Below are 23,712 nucleotides of genomic sequence, written 5' to 3' on the forward strand. Positions count from 1 at the left end.
GGTGTAAGATCTGGGAAACTCCAGCTACGCGTGTCCTGGGGAGCCAGGGGCTGCTGCCACTGCCCTGCTCCCTGCCAGGTCTATCGGGGGATGCCGGCACACGCGTCCTTCCCCGGGACATCTCCCCAGGGCTGCAGCTGCAGGGATGAGGACGATGCCTCGATGCTTCACCAAAGCTGGCTCCTGATGGAGTTTCCCAGCCCAGCTTGTGGCACCGGGTCGGGTGCTGTGGCCCTGGGGGAGCCCCGCTCCCTGCAGAGGGGCCCTGGCTCTGGGAAGCTGCTCCCCAGTGCAGGGCACCCCGGGGTGCTGGGTGCTGGTGTGGGTCAGCCACACGCTGCCCCAGAGCTGTGGGGGGCACCCAGAGGTCCCAGCATCCCCATCCCCATGCAGTGGGAAGTGGCCTCTGCCCAGCCCCAGCCCCGCTGCTGGCTGAGGCCGGGGGGCACAGAAACCCCCCCCCCAGCAGAGCAGCCGGGCTGTGATGGGGCCTCGGTGCCGGGGTGCCCCAAGGGCTGGGGCAGGTCCCCAGGGACCGCAGAGGGGTTGAAGAGGGGCCCCGGGTGCAACCCTGGTACAGGGGCTGCTGGAGCAGAAACACCACAGAACAAAGCAGAGCTTTCTTATAAATTTATTACATAATAATAATAATAATATAATATAAGAAACATAGATCTCTGTGGGGTATGTGTATCACAACGTCAAGGGCGGGAGGTGAATGCTCACACCTCCATGACTCTGGAGAAGGAGAAATCTCCTCAGAAAATCCATACAAAATAAGGGTGAAGTCAAACTGACCCTGTAAAATTAAAAACAGAACAAAAACCCACAGGTGAGTTCGTCTGGGGGGGGGGGAAACAAGAGTGTGGATGTGAGACGTGTGCGTGCGCGCGTTCACGCACGTGTGTGCGAGGGTGCGAGCCTGTCTATGCACATGCAGAGTCTGAGTGAGTGTGCACGCGCCCGGGGGGGGCCGTGTGCGTGTGGGTATATACGCACATGTATACATGCATGCCGGCGATGGGGGGTGTGCACGTGTGCTGGAAAAAAATAAAACCAGGCCACACTTTGTTGCTGCTTCGAAACGGTTTGAGCTGCAAAAGCTCGCCCACCAGGAACAAAGTGCTTGGGGTTTTGTTTTCTCGTCTCTTAAAGTCAGGATTACAGACGGGAGTTTATGGAGAACAAGGACCGATGAGTTTTCGTCTGGACAAAGGAAAAATACCAACAACTTTAAAAAAAATCCCTCCAAAGAAATAAAAGGTGTTTCCATTTTTACAGAAGATAACCCAAGTCATTGAGAAGCCATGAGAATCACAGTAACGGCGGCGGGTCCTGGCGCACCAGGACGTCCTGGCAGGGGGGGCCCGGCTGCGCTCAGGACCCTCGCCGCAAGGCCGGGTGGTTGGGTTCCTCGCCTATCGCTCTGCCTTCTCCTGAATGGCTTTTCAAAATGAAATGTCTCACTGGGTCTGCAGATGTTTGGAATGGAGATGCCAATGCCATCAGAGTAGATATAAAGTCAGAAAAGAGCTATCTACACGTGGGAAAAAAAATCCTCTTTGCTTCAGCTGAGAAAAAAAAAAAAAAAAAAGAAAAAAAGTTAAGTAGCAGCAGCTGCGTTAGCTGGAAAGTTTCGTTTCTGTCTAGGTGGGACTAGAAATGATCATGGGACAAGACCACTGCTGGCCGTCAGGCCGGTACGCAACCGACTGCTCCTGGTGGCGCTGCCGCAGGGAACGCAGCCCCCGGGCAGGCCGGGGCGGGGACGTCCTCCAGCAAGTGCGGGGCATCGAGACCTCGGCTTGGCTGGTGCTTGAAGCAGGGGATGAAGCTGCTCGGGGCCAGCACGGCCACCGAGCGGGGCAGTGACCGGCACCGGTGAGACCGAGCTGCCCGGGGCAGGGAGGAGCCGGCCCTGGCCGCTCGCGTCTCGGGCAGCACGGGCAGGGCAAGCGCCCCGGGTGCCGCCCCGAAACGGAGCAGGCTCACCCCACGGGTGCCCTGGCACTGCCTGGGACGGTGCTGTCTCCAAAGCCCCAGGCCAACGCTCGTCCAGCTCCGCATGAACGTGTGTCCATGGAGGGGACGGGAGGGTGATGGGGAGGATGAAGCCGTCGCTGCTGTGTGGACAGGGAGAGGGGAGCAGGAATTCGTGGCAGACCCAAGCAGCCGCAGGGACAGGGGCGATGGCACGAGTGTGGTTGGAAGTCGCCTTCTTTTGTGTTATGCCTGACTGGGACCAGCCGTGGTGGCCCTGGGGCTGGCGGCCCCGAGGGTTCACGCAGTGTTTGCCAACACAGGTACGGCTGCAGCTGCTTCGTGTCTTGGAAGCTGGGGTGCACGTGGGGGCGGCGCGGCCGCCGGCTCCGCCAGCAGCAGAGCGGTGCATCCACCATCTCCAGCCCTCGCCACGGGGAAGGGGCAGCAGTAGGGGTGGAGGAGGGCTCTTCGGAAATGGCAAGAAGGCGTCCAGCTTTCCAGGTCCCAGACCGAACTTCCTGCAGAAAAGTTACGCTCTGCAGTCTTCAGGCCCCTCGCAGCGAGGGGGGGGTGCAGGCAGGGTCTCTGTGCATCGCCCCAGAAGCAGCTGCAGAAGGGGCAGAGACCCGCAGACCACGGGACAGAGCCCGAGGGGCAGCCTGCACTCAGGACAACACGGTTACACTTCAACCCGCTGTGCCCACCGGCCACCCCGCAGCCACAAGGGCCGGGGAGAGGCTTTTGGGGCCGTGCCGGGGGGGTGCCAGGGAGCAGCAGGCAGCAGCTCCGCGTGCTCCGGCTGCAGGAGGGGGGCAGCTCCACGCCTGAGGGACATGGGGCTGCCGGGGGCGAGGGCTGCTGGGGTCTGCGTTACCTGCAGGTGGGGCGGAAAGAAGCTGGCAGTGAGATGGAAATGGAAGAGGTGAGAGCCGCGGCGTGGTCAGGGCAGCGGGGCAGGAGCTGGAGGTGCTGGGCTGGGGGGGGGCGAGGGCAGGGCAGGGGCTGCAGAGCCAAGCCGGGCAGCCTGGGCCAAGCCATCAGTGGTGCAAAGGTTTGGAGCGGCGCCGAGCTGCGGCGTGCAGGAACAAAGCGTGCTCTGCGGGGCCACGTCTGCCCACACAGCCAGGAGCAGCCCTGGGGGGGGACCCATGGGGCAGAGCACGGGAGGCTGAGCCACGGGATGGCCAGGGAGCGCTCAAGCATGGGGGAGCAGAGGCAGAAGCCAGCAGAAGGACACCACCAGCCTAGGGACTAATGGGCACGGGCTTCCCATGGCTCAGTGCAGGCTGGAGAGGAGCGTTTCTACATCAGTGAGTGGCTCCAGAGCAACCTCACAGAAGCAGCATGAGGAACAGACAGCCAAACTAATTATTTTTTTTTAGAAATTCTAATGTTTTACAGAGTTTGTGGCAGAGCCTGCATGACACGGAGCCTGGGACAAGCCTGCTGGCGTGCCCGGTCCCCGCAGCAGCGGAGCTGGCACGCGGCAGCGGCGCAGAGGCTCTGTGCACCCACGGGTGCCACCGGGACGTGGCGGTGCCACTTCGCCAGGCACGGGGCTGAAGAAGCAGCATCAGCCTCAACATTCAGGTTGCAAGGGCACGTGGTGGGCTTGGCTTGTGGCAACGTCTACAGACATCGAGGGTCCAGGCACTGCAGAGCATGTGGGAGGCGATGAGGGGGAGCAGGCAGGGGACACACGGAGCCGGTGGGGCTGCGGGCAGCGAGCTACGTGCCAGGGGTGCGGCAGCGGCGGTGGCAGTGGTTGTTGGCACAGCCAGCAAGTGCCACCCTGCCAGCAGCCTGGGACATCCCTAGTACAGGACTGTCCCCATCTCTGCATGAGCACGGCAGCAAGTGTTTGTGATCAGGTGATAATTAATGCCAGGGCAGGCTAAGGAGCTGGAAATGTGGGCGATGGAGAGTGAGTGGGCTGTGGGGAGCAGGGAATAATTCAGTGCGTCTGGAAGTGCTGCTGGCCTCGGGAGAGGCCATCGTGGAGGGCTTACGGGTGCCAGGGCGGGGGATGGAGGAGGGCGGGTGGCAAATGGGAGCAGTGGGGCAAATGCAGGGCATGGAGGGGGGCACAGAGGCAGAGGCGTGATGGGGCAGGCTGCAGCGATGGGCACGGGGCAGGACATGGTCACACAGCATCCAGCGGTAGCATTGGCACACACAGGAGGGGCGGGGAGGAGACTGATGAATACGATGGCAAACCTGGTCAACAAAGAGGTGGCTTCGGGCAGACACAATGGTTGCTATCACAATTAGGATGCCTCTTGGCTCACCAGGTTATTGGATGGGAGGCCTGGAGTACCCTGGGGTATCTACAGCAGGATTTTTGCTTGCAGAATAAGAAGGTACAGGTTGAAACCCCCTCTTGCCTTCCCCATGCGACTGTCCCAGCTGCAAGCACTGGGACGTTGCCTGGGGAGGGAAGAAGTGCTGTGAATACACAGAATTCAGCGGTTTCTGGAGAGCTCTAAATAGAGCCGTTTTGGGCACGTGCCCAGCAAGAGAGCTCAGGGAAAAGGAGACAGCACCACAGCCTGCCAGGACCTGTCCCGAAGAGGGCCTCAGCCTGGTGCTCACACGCAGGAGGGGGCCGCAGCCCCAACCCTTGGCCTGTGCCTTTCCACTGGCTGAAGGTTGTGAAGGTTCGGAGATGTGTGAGGGTCAGAAGGAACCTCCTTGTCCTTCCCTCTAGCACCAGAAGAGTTAATGCCTTCATGGGGGACTCAGCTTTTGGGGAACACCAGTCACCAAGCCATCCCCTCCCGAGCTGGCCGGGGCGAGCCCCTGGCCACCCCTGAGCCTGGGTGCGCGATGCTGTCGAGGGTGCAGTGCGGAGGGGAGCGCACGGGGTGGGGGACAGGGACCGGGCTGGGGGACGGGGACGCTGCCTCCTCCGGCTCTGGGGCGGCCCCATGGCACCCCAGCCTCCTCAGCCACTGGGTGTAATGCCAGTGCTGCCCCTCGCTTGCCTCCGGCTGGGGTTCCCAGCGCGGTGCTCGCTCCGGGGCACGGCACAGCCTGTGCAGCCCTTGGCCGGCCGCGGTGCGCTGCGGGCACGGGGTCCGAGGGTGGGCGATCGCCCCCAGGGCTGGAGGTGGGAGGAGGACCTGAAGCCACGGGAGCCCTGCGCCTGCCGGAGGCGCGGGGTTGCTGCAGGGTAGTGGAAGCTCTCCATGCATCTCTGCCTGCGGGGATGGAAGACTTGGTGTGTCCCAAAAACCAAGTTTTGTGTTTCTAAATCTTTAAAATCCAGAGTGTCTGAAAGGAGCTGTTGGTTTTTTTTTTTTTCTTTTTTTAAAAAGACTTTAACATTCATTCAGTCAGTCACTAAAAACTCCCATGAGGCATGGGCGTCCCAGGGGAGGGGTGCAGGCACCACCTCATCAGCATCTCAACAAGTCTAGAGATATATAGATTTAGTAAAATTATAACAAAATCAGGTGGCTATAGCTATAGATATAGATATATAGATATTTGTTCTCTCTTTTCAAATATATAGCTGATTAAAAAGATGCAAAATAAGGATGACTAAGACGGAGTGGGAATCCTGTAGTTCAGTATCGTCTCTTGTAGATCATCAGCTGCTCTCTATATAAATGCACGGAGATTATATATTATCCATCAATGTGTCCCCCTTGGAAACAAGACCCCAAACCAAGAGGAAATAAAACACCTCCCCCCACCCCCCACCCCTTTGAACGTTGGCAAAGCGTTTTCTGCTGGATTCCCCACCAGCCTCCCTCCGACACCCCCCAAACATGCTTCTATCCATGCGGTTTCGGTCCCTCTCTCTCTCCAGGGCAAACCAAGCGCAGCCAGGCAGGGGAGCAGAGTCCACGGCCGGGCTCTCTCACGCTTGGCGCTCCTCTCACCCACACGGCAAGGCTCGCTCCTGCCTGCACCGGGTCTGCCGGAGGAGCCGCGGCAGGGCCGGAGCAGGGCGCGGGCGGGAGCAGGGCGGCCGTCACCGCGGCTCTCCTGGCACACAGCGAGGCTGCCCTGCCACGGGCCCTGCTCCCGCTGCCGCCCTTCCTCACCCAGCCCCACGGGGCCCCCGTCCTGCTCCTGCCCCCACAGCGCCCTGCCTGCCTCCCCCAGCAGCCCGCGCTGCCGGGGCCCTGCCTTGCCGTGCCCCCCACACGCACCCTCTCGGGCAGCTCGTATCTGGCCTGCCACCTCCCTGCCTGCCGCACAAGGGACCTGCGAGCAGCGCTGGGCTCGCAGGAAAACCCACGCAGAGCCTGCTGCTCAGGAGCCCTTGCCCTGCACAGGTTTGGTTCCTCGACTGCACGGTGGCCCTGCACAGTCCCCCCCCAGCCAGGTGTCGCCGTGCCACAGGTCCCGTGCGGGGAGCCCGGCGCGGCGGCACCTGGCGCCTTGGCCCCTCCTGCCACCAGCGACGCCCCAGGGAAGAGCACATCAAGCGATATACAGGCCAGACTCTCTGGGAGGAACAGAAAAGAGGATGTATTTCATGCAACATTCCTTTTCCCGAAGGCGTCGCGGGCCTGGTGGGGCTGAGCGGGGTCTGCGTGTGCGTGGCACGCGGGCTGTGTGTGAGCGGGCGGGAGCCCCTCGGCTCCGCGCCCTTCAGTGCAGTGCTCAGAGTAGAAAGAGAATCAAACTGGGTTTTATTAGTCTAGTAGAAACGCCCCCCCCCTCCCCGTGTGGTGGCTCTGGAAGAGGCCAGCGCTGCCTAGGACGGTCAGCTGTCTACCAGCTGCTTGAGTGCCCGCTCAATGTTCATACGGTGCCCGACCCGTGTCACCCCCAACTCCACAAAGTCCTCCTTGGTGAGGGCGGGCAGGTGTGTGCCCTCTATTTCATGGTCCTCAAACTTGTCTCGGTGCTCCACCAAGTTGATGCTTTCCAGCCAGTCCCCGACGTCGTACTTGTTCCACAGGTGGAGGGGTTTCTGCATGAAGGGCCTTGGCGGGTGGAGGGTGTGCAGGGGCGGCCCTGGAGAGGGGGACGGGGACGGGGAGCGGCTCCGGGCGCTCACGCTCCTCACCACAAAACGCACCTCCTTGGGCTCGTGTGGGATGGAGAGGCTGGAAGATTTGAGGATGGTGGGAGGGGTCAGACCATAGGGCCGCACGGTGCTGAGGGGCTCTGTCCGATCCAGAGCCGGCTTCACGGGGCTGGGGGTACGTCGGGTTACAGGGTAGCGACTGCCAGGTCGAACTGTGTAGGTGGTCCCGGAGCTCCGCTGGGAAATGGTGCTGAGTTCTCCTAAACTACTGAAAAGTCTGCAGAAAGAATGGTACAGCGAGAGAGAGAGGAGAGAGAGCAGAGGGCGGGGTGAGGCCAGGTCCCCAGACACAGCGGCACACACACAACACGCGGGGCGGCCGCTGCAGGGCTGGGCCAGCCTCAGGCAGCAGGGGTGGCTCTGCAGCGCTCGGGGACACGGGCTCGGAGAGCTTTGGCCAAGAGTTCCTGCAAGCCCTGCGAGGTCTATTCCAGAGGAGGCAGAAGAGGATCCAGCAAGTATCTCCGGTTCCTGGCCAAACCTGCCCTAGCTGCCACGGCCCTGAAGCCCACGGAGACCTGGGGAGCAACCTGGCCCTGCAGCCCCCTGCGGTTGTGCTGAGATGGCTGCAGCTGCAGCCCCGCACCGCTGCCTGCCTTGGTGTGTCAGGAGCCTGCGGCAGAGCCTTGTGGAGCCACACTGGTCCCTTCCCACCAGGAACCATCTCCCCTGCCTCACACCACTAGCTCCAGTTTGCAGTTGGGTCCTGCCATGGACCCAGAGCATAACACCTCAAGCCATCTGCCGGGGGACAGAGCCCCTTCCTGAGACAAGAGGAGCCCCCTGCCACCTCCCCAGGGAGCGGTGTGTGGGTGGGAGGGCCGTCGTGCCACCCCAAGCATGGTGACAGCGGGGCCTGGCTGCCACCGGAGTGGTGGCAAGCTCCTAGCGTGGGCTGTGCAACGGGCAAAGGGGTGTCTGAACAGTCTTAGCTTGTGTTATGCTACGTGTCTGCCTCCCTGGGCATTTCGTGCCTTGGTCTGCGTGTTTGTGGGCAGGCTGACACTGCTGGGGCAGCAAGTGTCACTTGTCGAAGAGGACACAGTGTGCCTGGGCACCGGCCTGTCTGCTCCCCACTGCTGCAGGAACACTTTCCTTCTGCCATCACCTATTTGCCTTTACCACCTCGCCTGGCATAAACAAGTATTTTTGGTATATGAAAAGAAACAGACCAAAAAAAAAAAAAAGACAGGGAGAAAACCTGGAGGGCAAGGCCTTTGAGCGTCATTGCCTGAGCGAGCCCCTCAGCTTGGGAAGCCTGGGGACAAGCACCCATCACCGGTGGCTCTCGGGGCCAGGACCGGCCAGGGGGCCCTGGGGCTCTGCGTGGTCTCTGTGGTCTGGCAGTGGAGTTGAATGCAGCACCCTGAACCCTCCCCAGGCCTTCGGCTATGGCTCCATCCTATCTCCAATTACCTTGACTACTGCTCTTTGACCAGGCTGCACTTTGCTAACGTGCACCCAACAGAATGCGTTGGCCTCGGTGGGCCAGCTAGCCCACCACTGCTGCCAGGTGAAATGAGCACAGACGGCTTCTGGAGAGCAGCCGGGTGCTGCGGCCTGAACGCCTGCAGCAGCTCTGAGGCCTCGGGGCTCCAAGGCCTGGGCAGCAGCCCATGAGCCTTGGCTGATTGGGGCCTGGCTGGTCCCGCAGCAGAAATGCTGCAGACAGGAGGTGGTGAGAGCACTCCTGAATGGCAGCAAGGGTCTGCTGCTCTGGGTCTGCACACCCCTGGGCTGGGAGGCACGGCACTACCGGGGCTGGAGTGGCCATCTCTGCTGAACAGCATCTGCCCACTGCTGAGAGTCTGGCCACGTCAATGTGCTTGTCCTCTGAGCGGGGCTGCGGCTCCCCGTGCCTGCAGGCTGCAGGTTCACCACCGCCACGTCAGTGCCCTGAGCCCCTCAGCCCCGCAGAGCAGGACGCTGCCCAGGCTCCTGCTGCCCCGGGAAGTCAGAGCCTGAAGCTCGGTGCTTGGAAGCATCAGAGCGCTCCTCCCTGGGCCTGGCACCACCACCTGCAGCCTGACGCACTGCGGTCCCCTGCTCCCTCCGAGCTCTGCCTTCCCCTCAGGATCGCTCCCAGGACAGACGGACACTGGAGAGCCTTTGACAGCTACAGCAATCCATGGACTACACTAAGCACGCTGCCATTAATGCAGACACCACACAAGACATGGCCTGGGAAGTTAATACATGTCAGTGATTTCTTAGAGAGATGGCTCCGAGAAGATGAGCTTAACACGAATATGAAGGTCTGTCCAGAGTCTGTGGGCTTAGCCACATCGCCTTGTGTTCTTATTTTCCTCCTACCTTGGCACAGAAAGCAAGAGCAATAAAGAAGCGTGACGATGAATCACATTTAGGAAGCTCCATCAATATAAAAGAGGAACAACCGAATGACCTTGAGGACTGCAGTACGAAAAACAGAACAAAAAGTGACAGTACAAAATTCAGTGTCCTACTGGCAAGGATCTCTGCTTTCAGCCGGAGCTCATTTATGGGGAATGATGAAGGAAGAGAAAGTTCTGGGTCTCCTGGTACACCCTAAGGCGGCCGGGAGGCACCAGTGTGGCAAGAATACTGCAAGATCTGAAGTGTGCACTAATGTCACCATACAAGACACCCACACAATCTATCGCGAAATTCTGAGCACAGTTCTGGTCCCGCATGTTCAAGAAAGGTAAATTTGAACAGGAATGGCTGCAGACAGCGGCAGCTGGTGTGCCAGGAACTTGTTCAACCTGGCAAAGGCAGGACAGAGGGGAAATTGCTGTGAGAGGCTGTGAGAGGAGAAGAGAGGCCTAGCCTGGAGGGTGCTGAGGACGGAAGGCCTCAAACCCACGCTGGCTGGTTAGCAGATGGCACCTGGCTGTCGGACCGATAGTGCTGGTCAGGGACGCTGGTGGCCCAGCAGGCCTCAGGTCAGTCTGCAGAGTGAGGACGTGGTTATGGCCCACGGCGAGTAACGAACCGAGACAAAGCCCTGGGCCCTGCAGTTAGCTGCACAGGGTTACCGCCTGAAGAGTCACCTTCCATGTGGTTTGCAAAACAACCCCAAATCTGCGTCCACACATGAATTAACCTCGGTTAATGCTTCTGTCTCCAGACATCGTCTGCACTACATCTTCCTGGGCAGCCCTTCACCTTCTGCTTGTACAGTAATGAGATCTTCCCCACAAGGCTCTGTACGGTCTGTTGTGAGAGAACTTCTATGCCATGGCGTAACCAGGACATTCAGGATGTGAGATCAAACAGTGGAGACCTGCCCCAAAAATGCTGCAACCTGCCTTGAGAGTTTTTGAGTTTAGGCTGCAAATAAAGAGGGGTTGTGAGAGTGGGGCATATCCTTCCAGAGGATTTAGAAAACTCCAGAAATGGCACAGTGGGCCATTATTGTCCAGTTGTGCTCTGGTGTTACTGCCACCCCTCTTTCAGGAGCTGCTTCTATCGGTTTTCACCTGCATGGGCCTTGCTACCAGGCACGCAGGTCCCAGATGAGACCATAGCAGGCCTCTGTGGCTCAGCTTCTTCTCTCAGGGTCTGCAGAGCCTGGGGAAAGGCCTTGCTGTAGCCTCATGCAAGAAATCGGCTGTGTGCCCAGGCTCCCAGGGCCAGCGTGTTCCTGCAGCAGTGACACAGGGGAGCCGAAGCCGACCTTTCTGGGCATGGCCGGTCAGCAGATGTAATTTGCAGGTCTGTTCTCTGCAGAGTACTGGCTGGCTCAGCACAATGGACTGCTGGCAACACACTGCTGGCTCTCGACTGCTTCAGGAGCGCTGTTCTGCCAGCCATGCATTATGTCTCTGGTCTCTGATGCCCCGTCCAGCTCTGGAAGATGACTTCATTAAAGGCCATCAGGACAATTGTTTGCTCAGAGGCACTTTATTCTGTGCTGAAGCCAGGTAAGTTTTTCTGGATGTGATCCTTCACAAGTGGTAACTCAGCACAATATCCTTTCTGACAACTTGCACATTATGCATAACAACCATATCTGCTTAGAGGGTTCTTTCTGGGTCATTGCTCTTCGTTACAGGTTCATGTTGGCATATTAGTGTTTTGCCAGAGGACTACACATTGATACAGACGTACCAACCAGCTGTAACAAGCTGAGGCCAAGTGCTGCTGTGTTTCAGGACGATGCTATCAAAGCCTTTACGTTTGTCAGGTTTCATGAATACTAAGGTGTTGCCCACGTCTTTGGGCAACATCACAGAAATGTAACTGGGAAGCTTGACTAGAAAAACAAAATACTTTCTTCGCTTTCCACTTCCAGCGATGCTCCAACTGGGCCTTGGAAGATGAGCAGTGCAGAAGTGGTGGGGTTGCTGGCTGTCAGATTTCACTGTGGCAGCACTGATAGCTGTTACAGGGCTGCCTTCAAGCTTTCATTTTCTGAACAAGTCCAGGTTCTGGCAGCTCTATAGCTTGTCGTGCAGAGTTCAGTGATGGCAGTCTGCTGGCAACAGCGGTAGCAGTAGATTGGTTGCCCGGATTGCTTCTTCAGAGCAGGCAGAAAAAGCAGCCTTTGAGATGCAGAATGCAAGGCCTGATTTGCACACCACAGCATATGCATGGAACTGACTGAAATCAGTAAGAGGGGGAGAACAGGTCTCATGGGAAGCAATCTCAAGGCAAAGAAACACCAGCTTGCTGAAAAAGGAAGTTATAACCAAACGAAGAGGGATTATGCATTTGCAGGACAGCTAATTAAGCCTTCTGGGAATACTTTTACTGAAGGTATTAAACCACAGATTTCTTGAATAAGTCGCTAATGGATGAGCGTTCTTTCTTTGAACTCTGTATCTCAGTCCCAATTTCTTCAAGAGTAACAAAGACCAGGGAGGATTCAGCAACAGAGGTAATGCACCGCCAATCATTCCAAAAAGAAATCCATTGCTTTTGCTCAGCAACTCTTTGTTCTCACTGCTCTTGGCTTCCAGGTGTTTTCCTACCGGTGTTCAAAGGCGTCTCCACTGGTTTTTATTAGGACTGCATGAAGGATTCACTGCACGTGATGAACAACCTTCACTACCAGATCACCGAGACACCACTGCTCTCGTGAGCCTCCATCAGTGCTCGGCGCACCCAAAGGCTCTGACATGGAGCTCGGTGAGATTTGGGATCGTGGCCAGGTCGTGCTTTAAGGTCAGGATTAGAGACTAATCCTCTCTCTCTCTTTGCTTTACTGCAGCTGGAAACTTCGGTTCTTGCTGCCTAGGAAGGTACATACACAGATGATATCGCACCTCTACAGCTCTCGTTTCAACAGGATTTGGTTTTCTAGAATTTTCTCAAGAGAACTGTCCCTGAAAAGGGAGGGCAAAAGGGAAGAGTGCAGAACTGAAAGAAAACAGCTCTGGATAGCCTCTAAACCAAAAATCAGAAGCACTTGTGCTACTGAAAACAAAATTTTCATGGGAAGGAGGACAAAGACTGGTGAGAGCTGGTTGCTCCCACGTGCTGCTTGCTATGTGACGAAGCTGCACCAGGGGAAGGGGACTTCCCATCCCTGCCTGCGGTTCAGATCTTGCTGACAGTCAGTTTGGAAACACTTTATTTGGTGGTGCTGGTGGAGGAGTATGGGCAAAAAGCTGTAAAGAAATAAATACACTTCTTCGCAAAACCTTGGGAGAGTCCCCACTAGCAGAGCACCAGGGAAAACCTCGTCATGTCAGACCTAGGGAAGAGCTCTGTGCCCCAAGCTGTCAGCTCTATCCAGACAGACAGCCCACAGGAAAACTGGCAGCATCACAGCCATCCTGCTAACACGCAGTGCACTGCACCACAGCTGCATTAATGGAAGATTTATGAACTCTTCTCGGGGACCATTTGCTAACCCACTGCTCATCCTTAAGTACTGAATTTCAGCAAGAAATTTGTTACTGGCTTTCAGCAAAAGAATCCAAAGGGAGGATAAGCTTATCCCCGTAACACAAGTCCTGCAGGGGAAGGGGTGCCCAACAGTGCGTGAGGCTTATCTGAAGAACTACCGAGAGGAAGGATTTTCTCTGAAGGCAATCTAATTTCCTGCTGTCATTTTTTCTTAGGACTCTACTCGTGCAGCCACCATTTTCATTAAGGAGGACAAATCTGGCACTCCTGAATTATTCTCTTTCACAGTAAAAAAAACACACAAAGGGATGCAGAGAGCGAACACCTACAGAAGCGACACAAACAAGTGGGGGTAATTGTACAGTGTAGTGTCCCTCCTGAAGGCAATGCGCTAACTGCCAGCATCTGGAGGGCCTGATGATGCTGAAGAAGAACTGGACAAGTCCCTCTTACACAAGAATGAGCAAAAAAGAGTAAAACTGCTACAGCTTGTAACTCTAAGGGCTGATATGCTTCTGCATGGATCCTCCTGAGCACAAATAAATGCAGAACTGTGGGCAGCACGCACGCATGAAGTCCTGCAGAGCAGAGCAGCTTGGTCCTGTGGAGCAGTTTGCAAAGATGGGGTACCATGGGCAGAGCTCTCGTGTTCTTGGCGTGTCAGACTTAAAATGCACAGGAGACAGCTCAGCAGTGCTCGTCATGTGCAACCGGTCTCATGTTTCCAGAAAGGGTCAGATTTGTACATGTTGTGTCCTTACTAATGGCCACGGGAGCTAAGCCCTGGCACAGGTGATGTGCAGCCGCTTTGCTGGAGAGCCAGCGCAGCTTTCACAGGGCTCAGACTCTGCAGGGCACAGTGACTGCATTGTGTGTGACAGATGAAGTTGATGCCTTCTGAAAGCAGCTGCTGCACTGCACAGGAGCAGTACAATCAGCTCGTGCAAATGACGTGGCTACACACGGTACTTCATGCACGGAACAGCCCTGCTGCAGCAGCCCTGCTGCAGATCACACGAGCGTGCCACCGCCCAGAAATCTCAGGCCAACTTCCCAAATCATCAGACTCATTCCCGATGCTGTTTCCAGTGGGAAGGTATGCATTTCTGGGAGAATTCAGAAGTAGGGCACTTCTCTTCTGAGAACGGTGATGAGCAGCCTCCAGAAAGCAATCCTTCTTTCCCCACAGCCGATCGAGGTGCTGTGGCAGCCAACGTGCTCAGCCCATGGAGCAAGTGTTTGGCAGTGGCAGCCCGCTCGCGGTGCCCATCTCAGTCCGGCTGCTCAGCAGAGCAGTGCCGTAACGCCTCGGGAGCTCCTGCCTTCAGGAAGGGGCACACAGGGAGCGCCAGGCTGGCCAGCCTCACACCGGTCCCTGGGTAGGAGACAGAGCGAATCACCCCAAAAACCATTTCCAGCCACTCCGAGGACGAGAAGGTGACTGTGACCTTGTGAAGGGGAAGTCGTGCCTGATCTGCCTGGCAGCCTTCCGCAGCCAAATGATGAACTTGGTGGAAGAGGAGAGACCAATGGGTAATTTTTATCTTGACTTCAGCAAGGCCAAAAACCCATCTCCAATAACAGCCTCCCTGGCAAAGCAGCGAGGCATGCGCTGGACAAGTGGCAGATGAGGTTGGCTGGGAACTGGACGAGCTGCCAGGCGATGTGAAGGACTGCGGTCAGCCGTCCAGTCCAGCTGGAGGCCAGGTAATTGTGGTGTACGCCGGCTGCTGGTACTGAGGCCAAAACCACTTATGTCTTCGTCACTAATTGCCTGGATGATGGGGCGTAGGATGCCCTCAGCAAGTTTGCAGATGGGTTTATAAAACAAGGAGGGGTGTCTGATAAACCAAATGCTGCCCCTCAGTGTCCCTGACTGACTGAATAACAGGCCAAGAGCGATCTCCTGAAGTCCAACAATGGAAATGCAAAGTCCTGCAGCTGGGATGGGGGCACAGCCCCATCCTCCAGGGCATGCCGGTGGCCAACCAGGTGGAAAGAGCTTTGTGGAGGAGGAATTGGGGGTCCTTCTGGACACCAAGTCGAACACAAGCCAGCAATGTGCCCCTGTGTAAGAACGATGGTATCTTGGACTTGCACTGCCAGCAGGTCGAGGGAGGTGATCCTGTCCCTCGTCTTGGCACTGGTGAGGGCACACCTGGAGCGGTGTCCAGTACTGGGCTCCCCAGTACAAGAGAGACACGGGCATACTGGAGAGATCCCAGCAGAGGGCCAGGAAGATGGTTTAAGGGACTGGAGCGTGTGACACAGAAACAGACTGTGAGAGCCGGGACTGTTCAGCCTGCAGAAGGTTCAGGGGGAATCTCATCACTGCCTAACTACCTGATGGAAGGGAGGAGAAAAGGCAGAGCCAGGCTCTTCTCAAACTTTGGCACAGGTTGCCCAGATGGTGTGTGGAGTCTCCATCCCTGGAGGCAGTAAAAACCTGAAAATGTCCTGGGTGTGCTGCTCGAGGTGGCCCTGCCTGAGCAGGGTGGGACGATCTCCAGAGGTCCCTTCCAACCTCGACCATTCCGGGATTCTGTGAGTTCAGAGGTGGGAGACCAGCACAGAGCTGCGGGCAGCCAGCAGCAGATGTCCCGATGAGAAAGCACTGCTCACATCAGCTCAGCGCTACAGATGACGATTTCTTTTCGCCACAGCTGCCCAGTGGAAGAACCCTCTGTGAGGTTTTACAAGAAGCCTCTATGAGGTCAAAATCCATGGCTGGGGACTGCGCTCTTTGACCTGCAGAATTTCGTTTTGCACTCAGCTGCCCGTTCCTTTATGTGTGTTAACACTGAACTTCCTTTGCTCTCACACAATTCTCTCACCTGGCTTGGCCAGGTTCCCTCTATTTCTTCACTGTCCTCTCTAAGTTCAATGTCCCCCACACTTCCATGTTTTCTGCAAACCATGAATTCTCATTAATTACTGTGGTTTTCATATAATTAGTAACTCTGTTACTAATGTTTAATGGGACCGTACTACAAAACACTGAATCCCTGCAATTAACCTTTTTCCACAATGACAAGCTACTCCAGCAATTCACTTCTATTTTTTTCCTCTGTAAAACACCAGACCAGTAAGTAAGACCAGTAACAAGTAAGTCCTGCTTCTTACTCTGAAATAATTCCTCTGTTTTAATAATCCATCTCCTGTGCTCCCGATGCCCAGCTCCTGAAGCACAGCCTGGAGCAGGGGCTGCTGGCTGTGCTCCTGAGATGCATGCAGCTGGCAGGAGAACACGCACTTGCCTGCCCAAGAGAGTGGCCTTCCTCAGGGGCTGTGAATGTGGAACAAACACAGCTCCCTTGAGCCAAGCGTCCAGAGTCGAAGCACGCTGCGTTTAGCTCAGGTCCCATCACGGTACCTCACCACTGACAAGACGACGCAAACAATCCACGTGCAGCTCTCTGTCTGGAGAGGGAAATGCAGAGGAGCCCAGCGGGTCTCGCACTGCACTGCTGGAGGTCCTCAGCAGTCGTGCAGGCTGGGCACCAAGACTTCAGCTTCCAGATGAGAGCAGAACTGCCAGCACTGAAGAAGTGGAAGACACACGAGGCAATGAAGTGGCCTGCAGAGGACAAACCTCCCTGCACCAAGGCACGTGCACCACTGACACCTCTCTGCACGGGGTACTATTTAGAGCCAGCGTCTCCTCCATCCATGTCACACCGCCATACAACGAAAACCTTCACTTCTTGCAGAAAGGAGGGGGGAGATTTGAGTTTCTAAATCTAAGACGTCAAGTTCTGGACTTCCTCAGTCTGCTCAGGACTGGACTTCTACTTATTTCCAGAGCTGAAAATGGAAGAAGCCCTAGAACTGTCATGGATTCAGCATCTCCCTTGACTCTGGGGACAAAAAAGAGATGGAAAACTGATTTCTATAGCTTAAGCAGCACGTAGTGAACATGTAGCAAACAACCAAGAGACTCAGGCCAGCTCTATGCTGCTGTTCAGGTGTTCAGCAAGACAAACTCACTTGAACAATGGAAGTTGTTCATAACCCTAATGCCAGATCATGAAGGACTGGCAAAGCTCGTAGATGACACGACTACAGGACAGCAGTGCACGTGGCCAGAAGCTCTGTGCTCCACAAGCATGGGAGCGACCAGTGGAAGAAAGCAGCGTAATGAAGTATACAACTGCTTTTGGAAGTTGTTTGCTCTCCCAGAGAAGCACAGCGTGAAAGCCACTTAAGCCATGGCTTCTGGCATGCTGCATCAGGGAACACCGTCAGGTACAGAAAGCACCAAGTACGACACGCTCAGTGGGGACAGAAAACGAACAAATCCATGGAAGATAAAGGCAAGCAGACAAAATGGAAAATAAGGCGCACGTGTCAGGTTTGTAGGTGATGCAGACCTGACTGAAGCAGCAGGGGAAGCCCTGGATGCCTTCAAAGCACTCAGACCTGGGTGCACTTCTGGGAAATTCCTGCTAGCTAGAGACAAACTGGCGGCCTGAGGCTCTCCACCCGAGGAGCATGTTAAGACTGGCCTGGTGGAAGCTGTGCTAGAGGTAACAAATGATTTTCTGGATTCTTGTGTATCACTTTAAGTAGAGTACGAAAATCTCCTCCAGTAAGCTACTGTGTCACTGTTCTAGGCTGGTACCTCACTGCATGAGGACAAAACAAAAACTGAGCAATGGGAAGGTATCACTGATAGCAGCTGAGCCTGCTACTCCTCATTTACCATGTCATGATGATTTTTTGCTCTTCATCACACTATACATGGCCCTTCATGTGGGAATAGGCTGCCTCTGCAGCTGTGCTTCTGATGGAAAAAGAGCTAAGGACTTGTGATGCTTCCTTGAGCTGATGAAGGGAATGGTGTGGACAAGACAGGACACCTGCCTGGGTAACTGGATGGATCTGCTGCTCTGAGGCTTTGGGCTTTGATGAAGTGCAAGGTGCAGCTGCAGACTGAGCCCTGAACTGGCAAAATGTCAAAGGATGAGGCTCACCCATGAGTCAAGACGAACTGTCCACTGCCCCCGATCTCTCCACAAATGCACTGCCTTCCTCATGGAGAGAGAGGTCCCTTACCAGCCTCAGTCATGGTCAGATGAAAGCAAATTCCCCTTTTGCTGGGTTTATTGATTGATTTATTTTTTGCTCTCCCAAACTGTTTATAAGACATTTTTGCAATGAAACAGAGCCATGAAAACCCTTGAGCCCTTTTGTGGCTTCTCGGTGTAAACGTCTCCTGGTTTCAAACCCACTTTTTCTCTCTCCATGCATTTCCCTCTTCTTTCCTCTGATCAAACTCCTGCAGCCAGGACCCTTCTGGCTGTTCCCTGGCAGAGCATTTTCACCTGACCCCAAAGCACAAACTGTCCTTCCTTCACCTGCTCTTCCCAGCTCACCAGTGTCCTACAAACTTCATTGGGAGCGGTCTCCTGAGCCAGCACTGCCTGTCCTACCCTCTGCTGAGCTCCTGGCTCCCGGTCGCAGGAGCCTGACCTTGGCCAGTGCCTGTGCTCAGCAGGCTCTGTGCACATCAGGGGACACTGGAGGCCACTGGCTGCTGGCAGATTTGGGGCATTTGATGCACATTGGCCATTTAACGGGCCCCGTGTAGCACCTAACACCTCAGAAGTGAGTTCCTAGTTGAAAAAGTGACTGGAAAAGAAGGACCCAGGGCTCTTCCTATTTATTGCTCCTGCTGGTCTCAGATCAGAGGAGGAAGGGCACCTCTGTGTTGTTTTTCTCTTCCTAATTCCCAGAGCTGAGCTCTGAGAGCCGGCAGAGCCTTCCCCTCTCCGTCAGCACCAGCTGCAGGCACCTGCAGGCCAAACCAAGGCGTGCAGGCACTGCCACCTCCCCATCACCCTGCACCCTGCCTGCTGGCAGCCAGCCCTGCCCCAGGCGCTGCAGTCCCAGCCCGTTCCAGTGCTGGCACGGAGTGGTGAGGTTCGCTCTCGGCTGGCCGGGCACCGAGACTGCAGCGGAGCAGTTTTGTCGCCTTCATGCAGACCCAGCTCTTCCCGTGCTAACACCGACAGCTACAACCTGCCCTGGGCTCGGGCTCCTCTTCCTGCCTGGTGCCACCCATCACCAGCGTCAGCGCTGGGCTCAGCTCTGGGCCTGACCTCGGGCACCTGCACGGAAAGGCTGGGCTGGAGCTTTCTGCTCAGGTGAGGAGCTGTGACACACTCGTGTGCAGAAAATGACTGACCTGATGGGACTGACGAGTGGGAAAGTTGGCCCAGGAGCGTTTGAATTTTGGTGACACAGAAGGGTAACTCACGGGGTTGCAGGACATCGTTACACAGAGCTAATGACATGCCTCCAGCCAGCAGCAAGCTCTTCTGCGCCTGAGCTGATCAGGCCTCAGAAGTGGTGTAGAAACGAGTCTCCTCAGTGCAGCCTAAAAATATCCGGGTTTTACACCACCCCTCCTTTCCAGGAAATTAAATGCAAAAACTTGTGCTAGGAAAATATTAAAGGTGAAAAACGGGGTGGATTGCACATCCAGTTTCATCACCGGTCACTTTGGACAAAGACACCAGCTGACTTTTTTGCACTATGATTGGGAATAACACCACTCCCTAAAGCCCCTGTGCAGTCGGTGCCTGCTGCCCCCCCTCCTGCTCGTGCTCACACAGCCCCGTTTGGCCACGGGCCCCCCGCTGCCTGCTGCTGTGCCGCAGCCCCTCTGCAGCGCCCGGTCCCTGTCCCGGCTGCGCTCGGGGCTCAGCGGGATGCTGGGCGCAGGAGAGGTGGTGTCTGAAGCTGTCACGCCAATGGGGATGTGCAGCAGAGCAGGAACAGGAGCTGACGGGGACACGCAGCCAGCTGGGGCTGAGCCCGAATGGCCGGGTGTGGGCTGGGAGCATTGTCTGAAATGCCTGCTCAGCTGAACGGGGATGGAATTGGCTCCTGTTCGTTCCAAACACTGATAATCACGTTAATGCTGTCTGACGAGCTGGTGCTGTGCTGGGACCGCTGGGCAGTGTCCCCACGGGGTGGGGGGCAGAAGCCAGGTCTGGGCAGCCTCTGTTGGCCCCATCCTGCTGCCCGCAGCACAGAGCTGGGGGACGAGCCCGAGTGCCCGCAGCAGTGACGGGGTGTGGGGGGGTGGGGGGCAGGCTCCCCCGGGTGCAGCACCCCCAACACTCAGACTCTGTGACACCAGCAACAGGACGGAATGCATGAAGACATGGGCGTATGCAATGACATGAGCAGGACCCTCCCACCGCTGACCAGAGGCAAACAAAGCAAGATTTCTGTGCCAAACCTGGGGCGCGACTTTCTGCCCGGCTCTAGCCGGAACAGTGCCCCATCTCCAGCTGTACCTACGGGCTCCACCACCTCTCCCCAGCAGGACTGGGGCAGATGGCACCTGAGTTTCCCACACTGCTTAAAGCGGCTGCGTGACACAGCCCGGGAGTGGAGCAGACCTGGTCCCTGCGGATGGCATCCACGCGGCTGTCTGGAAAGCGGTACAGGAGAAACCAACAGCCCAGCGGTGGTGTATGGCATCTGGCAAGAGGAGTGTCCTAGTGTGCTGCCACTCTGCTCTCCCAGGGACTGGCCCTGTCCAGCTGGACACCGGAAAGGGGACGCAGACTCGGAAATTCAGCAATTGGCAGAAAATGACAAGTAAAATCAAACATGAGACTGTCCAGAGCTCCGGGTATGCTCTGGGTTTGCTTTCACACATGGAAGCAACACAGGTGTAGGTAGCTAGTTTCATACACACTACGGGTAAAAAAAACCAGGACAGACAGACAAACACGGAAGAAGCACAACCAAGACCACACAGCTGGCCATGCACACTGGGGAAATTCACCTGGGGGGCAGCCTGGATAGGGAGCACGTGCCGCAGCTTGAGCCCTGCAGAGCTACTGCAGCCCGCGGGCCATATTCCTGGGGAGGAGGGAGGCAAAGGGCTCCTGCCACCAGGTGAGTGCACAAAGCTGGACAGCCAGGGGCTTGTAAGGACCGCCAGCAGCACTGGGGACAGCTGAGACCTGCTGGGGACACGGGCCAAGTGCTGTGCCAGCAAGGACTTCTCCAGCAGCCATTGAGCAGCCCGGGAGAAGGGAGGCAGTTTTCTGTCGTGTGATTTCCCCGCAGCAGTCCCAGGTTTAAGTCTGTGCCTGCAGCGACTTCCCTGGGGCACTGCTTGTCACCGGCCATGGGCCACCAGGCTGGAGCTGTTCCCTTCCAGGCCCACCCTTCACTGCCCTCAGCTGGGCTCAGGCCTGGGGGCTCTGCATGATTTTGGATGTAGGAAGAGCACAAAAGGCTCCTTGATCTGTCTTACCAGGCTACGGCTCCAGGAGGTGACCGGCAGGGAGGGTCCTGGGGCACCTCTGAGCACGGGGAGCTGCCGGGGGGCTCGGCAAGGAGCCTGCTCCCCGGGGGCGGCTGGCTCAGCCCTTTGCTGGTGTCCGTCCGTCCCCAGGCCTGGCTGGGGCGCGGGGTCTCATCCAGCCACGGGACGGGCGCCATCAAAGCCCGAGGGAATTTCCTCAGTGGTCGCGCAGGAGGCAGCAGCACACAAGGGCACGAGACGGGGACACGGACATGCTACGGGGCACACGAGGACGGGCGGGCGGACACGCACGAGGCAGGGCGGGCGCCGCTCCCTACCCTCGGCCGGCCGGGCGCGGGAGCGGGGAGCGGGGAGCGGGGAGCGGGGACGACATGAGTTTGCTATGAGATGAGAACATGCTCACTTACACAACTCGCCCACCCTCCTGAGGCCAGAGGCGGTTCTAGACAGAGCAGCGCGGACATGCAGATGTGAGAGCAGGAAGAGAGCAATGAGAGAGAATGTTAGCTCCGGTCCGGGCGCAGCAACAACACGGAGTGAACAGAGGTCGGCACACGGCCGCGAACCCGGACAGCCCCTGCGGGACCGGGGGCAGCGGCTGGGGCAGGGGGCATGGGGCAGGGGGGCAGCGGGACCCCGGCCGCTGGGCCCGAAGTGACCGAAACCCAGCGGCTCCGGGGGTCGCGCCTGGGTGGGGGGCCCAGGGAACCGCCAGTGGGGCTTCTGGGGCCGGGGGCGTTCAGGTGGTTTCCGCACTCGCTGAGGTGTGGTTTACTGGGGGAAATGGGACAGTCGTAACTGCATGAGTTCAACAGCCAAAGCCTGAACAATTCAACAGTGCTATTGGTAACAGCTGAGAAAAGAAGAAGGGGGGAAGGGGAAGAGAAAAGGGACGGGACGGGGCAGAAATTTGGGGAAGAGCAGAAGGGGGAGGAGAAGGAGGGGAAGGAAAGAACATACGCATGAGAAAAAAATGGTCCACAGCAAGAACAAGAAAGAGTGGCAAATACAGTTCAACATCTTTTCTGACTTTACCAAATATCTGTGTTAAGTGTTTTGTTTTTATGACTGTGAGAACAACAGCTACAACTGCAGGTCAATGGAGTATTATTAGGGCCTTGCAAGTGAGTTAATGTTTCCCAAAGGGGATAATCACAGTTTCTCTGGTACACGAGTTTGTGTTAATGCTTTGCTAGGAGTCTGTGCTGTGCCAAAGCACCGGCCCTGAGCTGGCAGGAAAGGCTCTGGAGGAAAAAAAAACAGTGCAGCATTTGATATCCAGTACAGAGGTGGGACATGGGGCATGGGGCAAGGACGGCCTTGCAGCCTCTGCCTGGGTGTTGAACTTCCTAAAACTGCCTCCTTGTGCACTGCAAAACCCCTCGGCCTCGGCTCATCTGGCCAGCATTGCCCACCTCCTCCTAGCCGAGACTCGCTGCCTCCACGTGCTGCAGTGCCAGGCCCTTCGTGTTTCCTGCAAGTCCCCACCATGTTTCAGTTTGGCATGGGGAGTACAAACATAAAAAAAAAATCTCTGGTTTCATTCTTTTTTTCTTTCTCATTTTTTTTCTCTGCAGGTTGTACTCCTAATGCAAAGAAATTCATAGGAATTTCTCATGCCTGCACCAGACTCCAATGGGGAAGAAGGAAGCAGGACAGTTACAGTCTTCCAGATGGGATTTGCTTGGCCAAACAAGGGACTGCAGGTGGGAAGTACTGGCTGGTAGCTGGTGCAGGTCACCGGCACCAAGTGAAGCCTGTGCTGTTTGGGACAGAATCTGGCTCACTCCTGTGCAACCCAAAGCGAATGCGCACAGGCAGCGCCCAGGCAGGACGGCGTGCTGAGGAGGAAGCATGGTTATCCCCTGGGAATGCCAGGCACCGCCAGCAAAGGCGTCCCGGCCGTGTCACGGTGACGGACTCGCTACACTCAAGGAGTGACCTAGAAGAGCAAGAGGACTTCTAAATGCACTTTGAGCACTCTCCTTCTCATGCTTTTCCGTACAAGAGGATCTGAGCCTCCAGCGACATTTTCTTGGGCAGTTTTGCAGCTGGTGATGTACCTGGACTCTGAGTCTTTCAGACTTGGGCTCCTGCCTGCCTGTTGCTGAACTTTTACAACAGTGAGTTTCTGGCAGGGTCAGAGCTTTATGGACAGAAGAGCTGTGTGCACCTTAAGCTAACGTTAATAATCTCTTGTTGCAGCAAACCTGTTTTGTCCTCCTCTAATCTCTTCTTTTTAGGAAATTTAGGGCCAGTAGCTGTAGGACACCTCGTCTCCTCCTGTGCTGCCTCTGGGAATCTCCAGGCCAATCTCTTCCTAAACCTTCACTTAGGAGTTTGAGTCAACATGGAAGATTTCCTGCAAAACTGCTCTGTTAGCATGCAGGCCTCTTTACAGTTGCTTTGCCTCTTCTGTGTTGACAAAATAATTGTAATCTGAGTGTCTCTTCATTTTTCTCCATAAAAAGGAAAAGCCCCTTTTCTATGACATGCACATCTAGTCTGCTAAGGCCCTGAAAGGAACATCCCTTACAGCTCTTCTCCTCTACCT

General features: G+C 56.4%; 1 protein-coding gene across 5 annotated transcripts in view; it reads right to left on the reverse strand.

Annotated features, from left to right (window-relative positions):
* Nucleotides 1–1,581: 1,581 nt before the first annotated feature.
* Nucleotides 1,582–23,712, reverse strand: part of SHANK3 (SH3 and multiple ankyrin repeat domains 3) — a 371,832-nt gene continuing 349,701 nt past the window's right edge. For all 5 annotated transcript variants that reach the window (XM_068670237.1, XM_068670238.1, XM_068670239.1 and 2 more), the window contains one exon: nucleotides 1,582–7,247. In XM_068670237.1, the coding sequence (XP_068526338.1) occupies nucleotides 6,704–7,247 (544 nt within the window). In that variant the 3' untranslated portion in view covers nucleotides 1,582–6,703. The remainder of the gene's footprint in view (nucleotides 7,248–23,712) is intronic.

This window comes from Anas acuta, chromosome 1 (genome assembly GCF_963932015.1).
Source record: "Anas acuta chromosome 1, bAnaAcu1.1, whole genome shotgun sequence".
Lineage (NCBI taxonomy): Eukaryota > Metazoa > Chordata > Aves > Anseriformes > Anatidae > Anas > Anas acuta.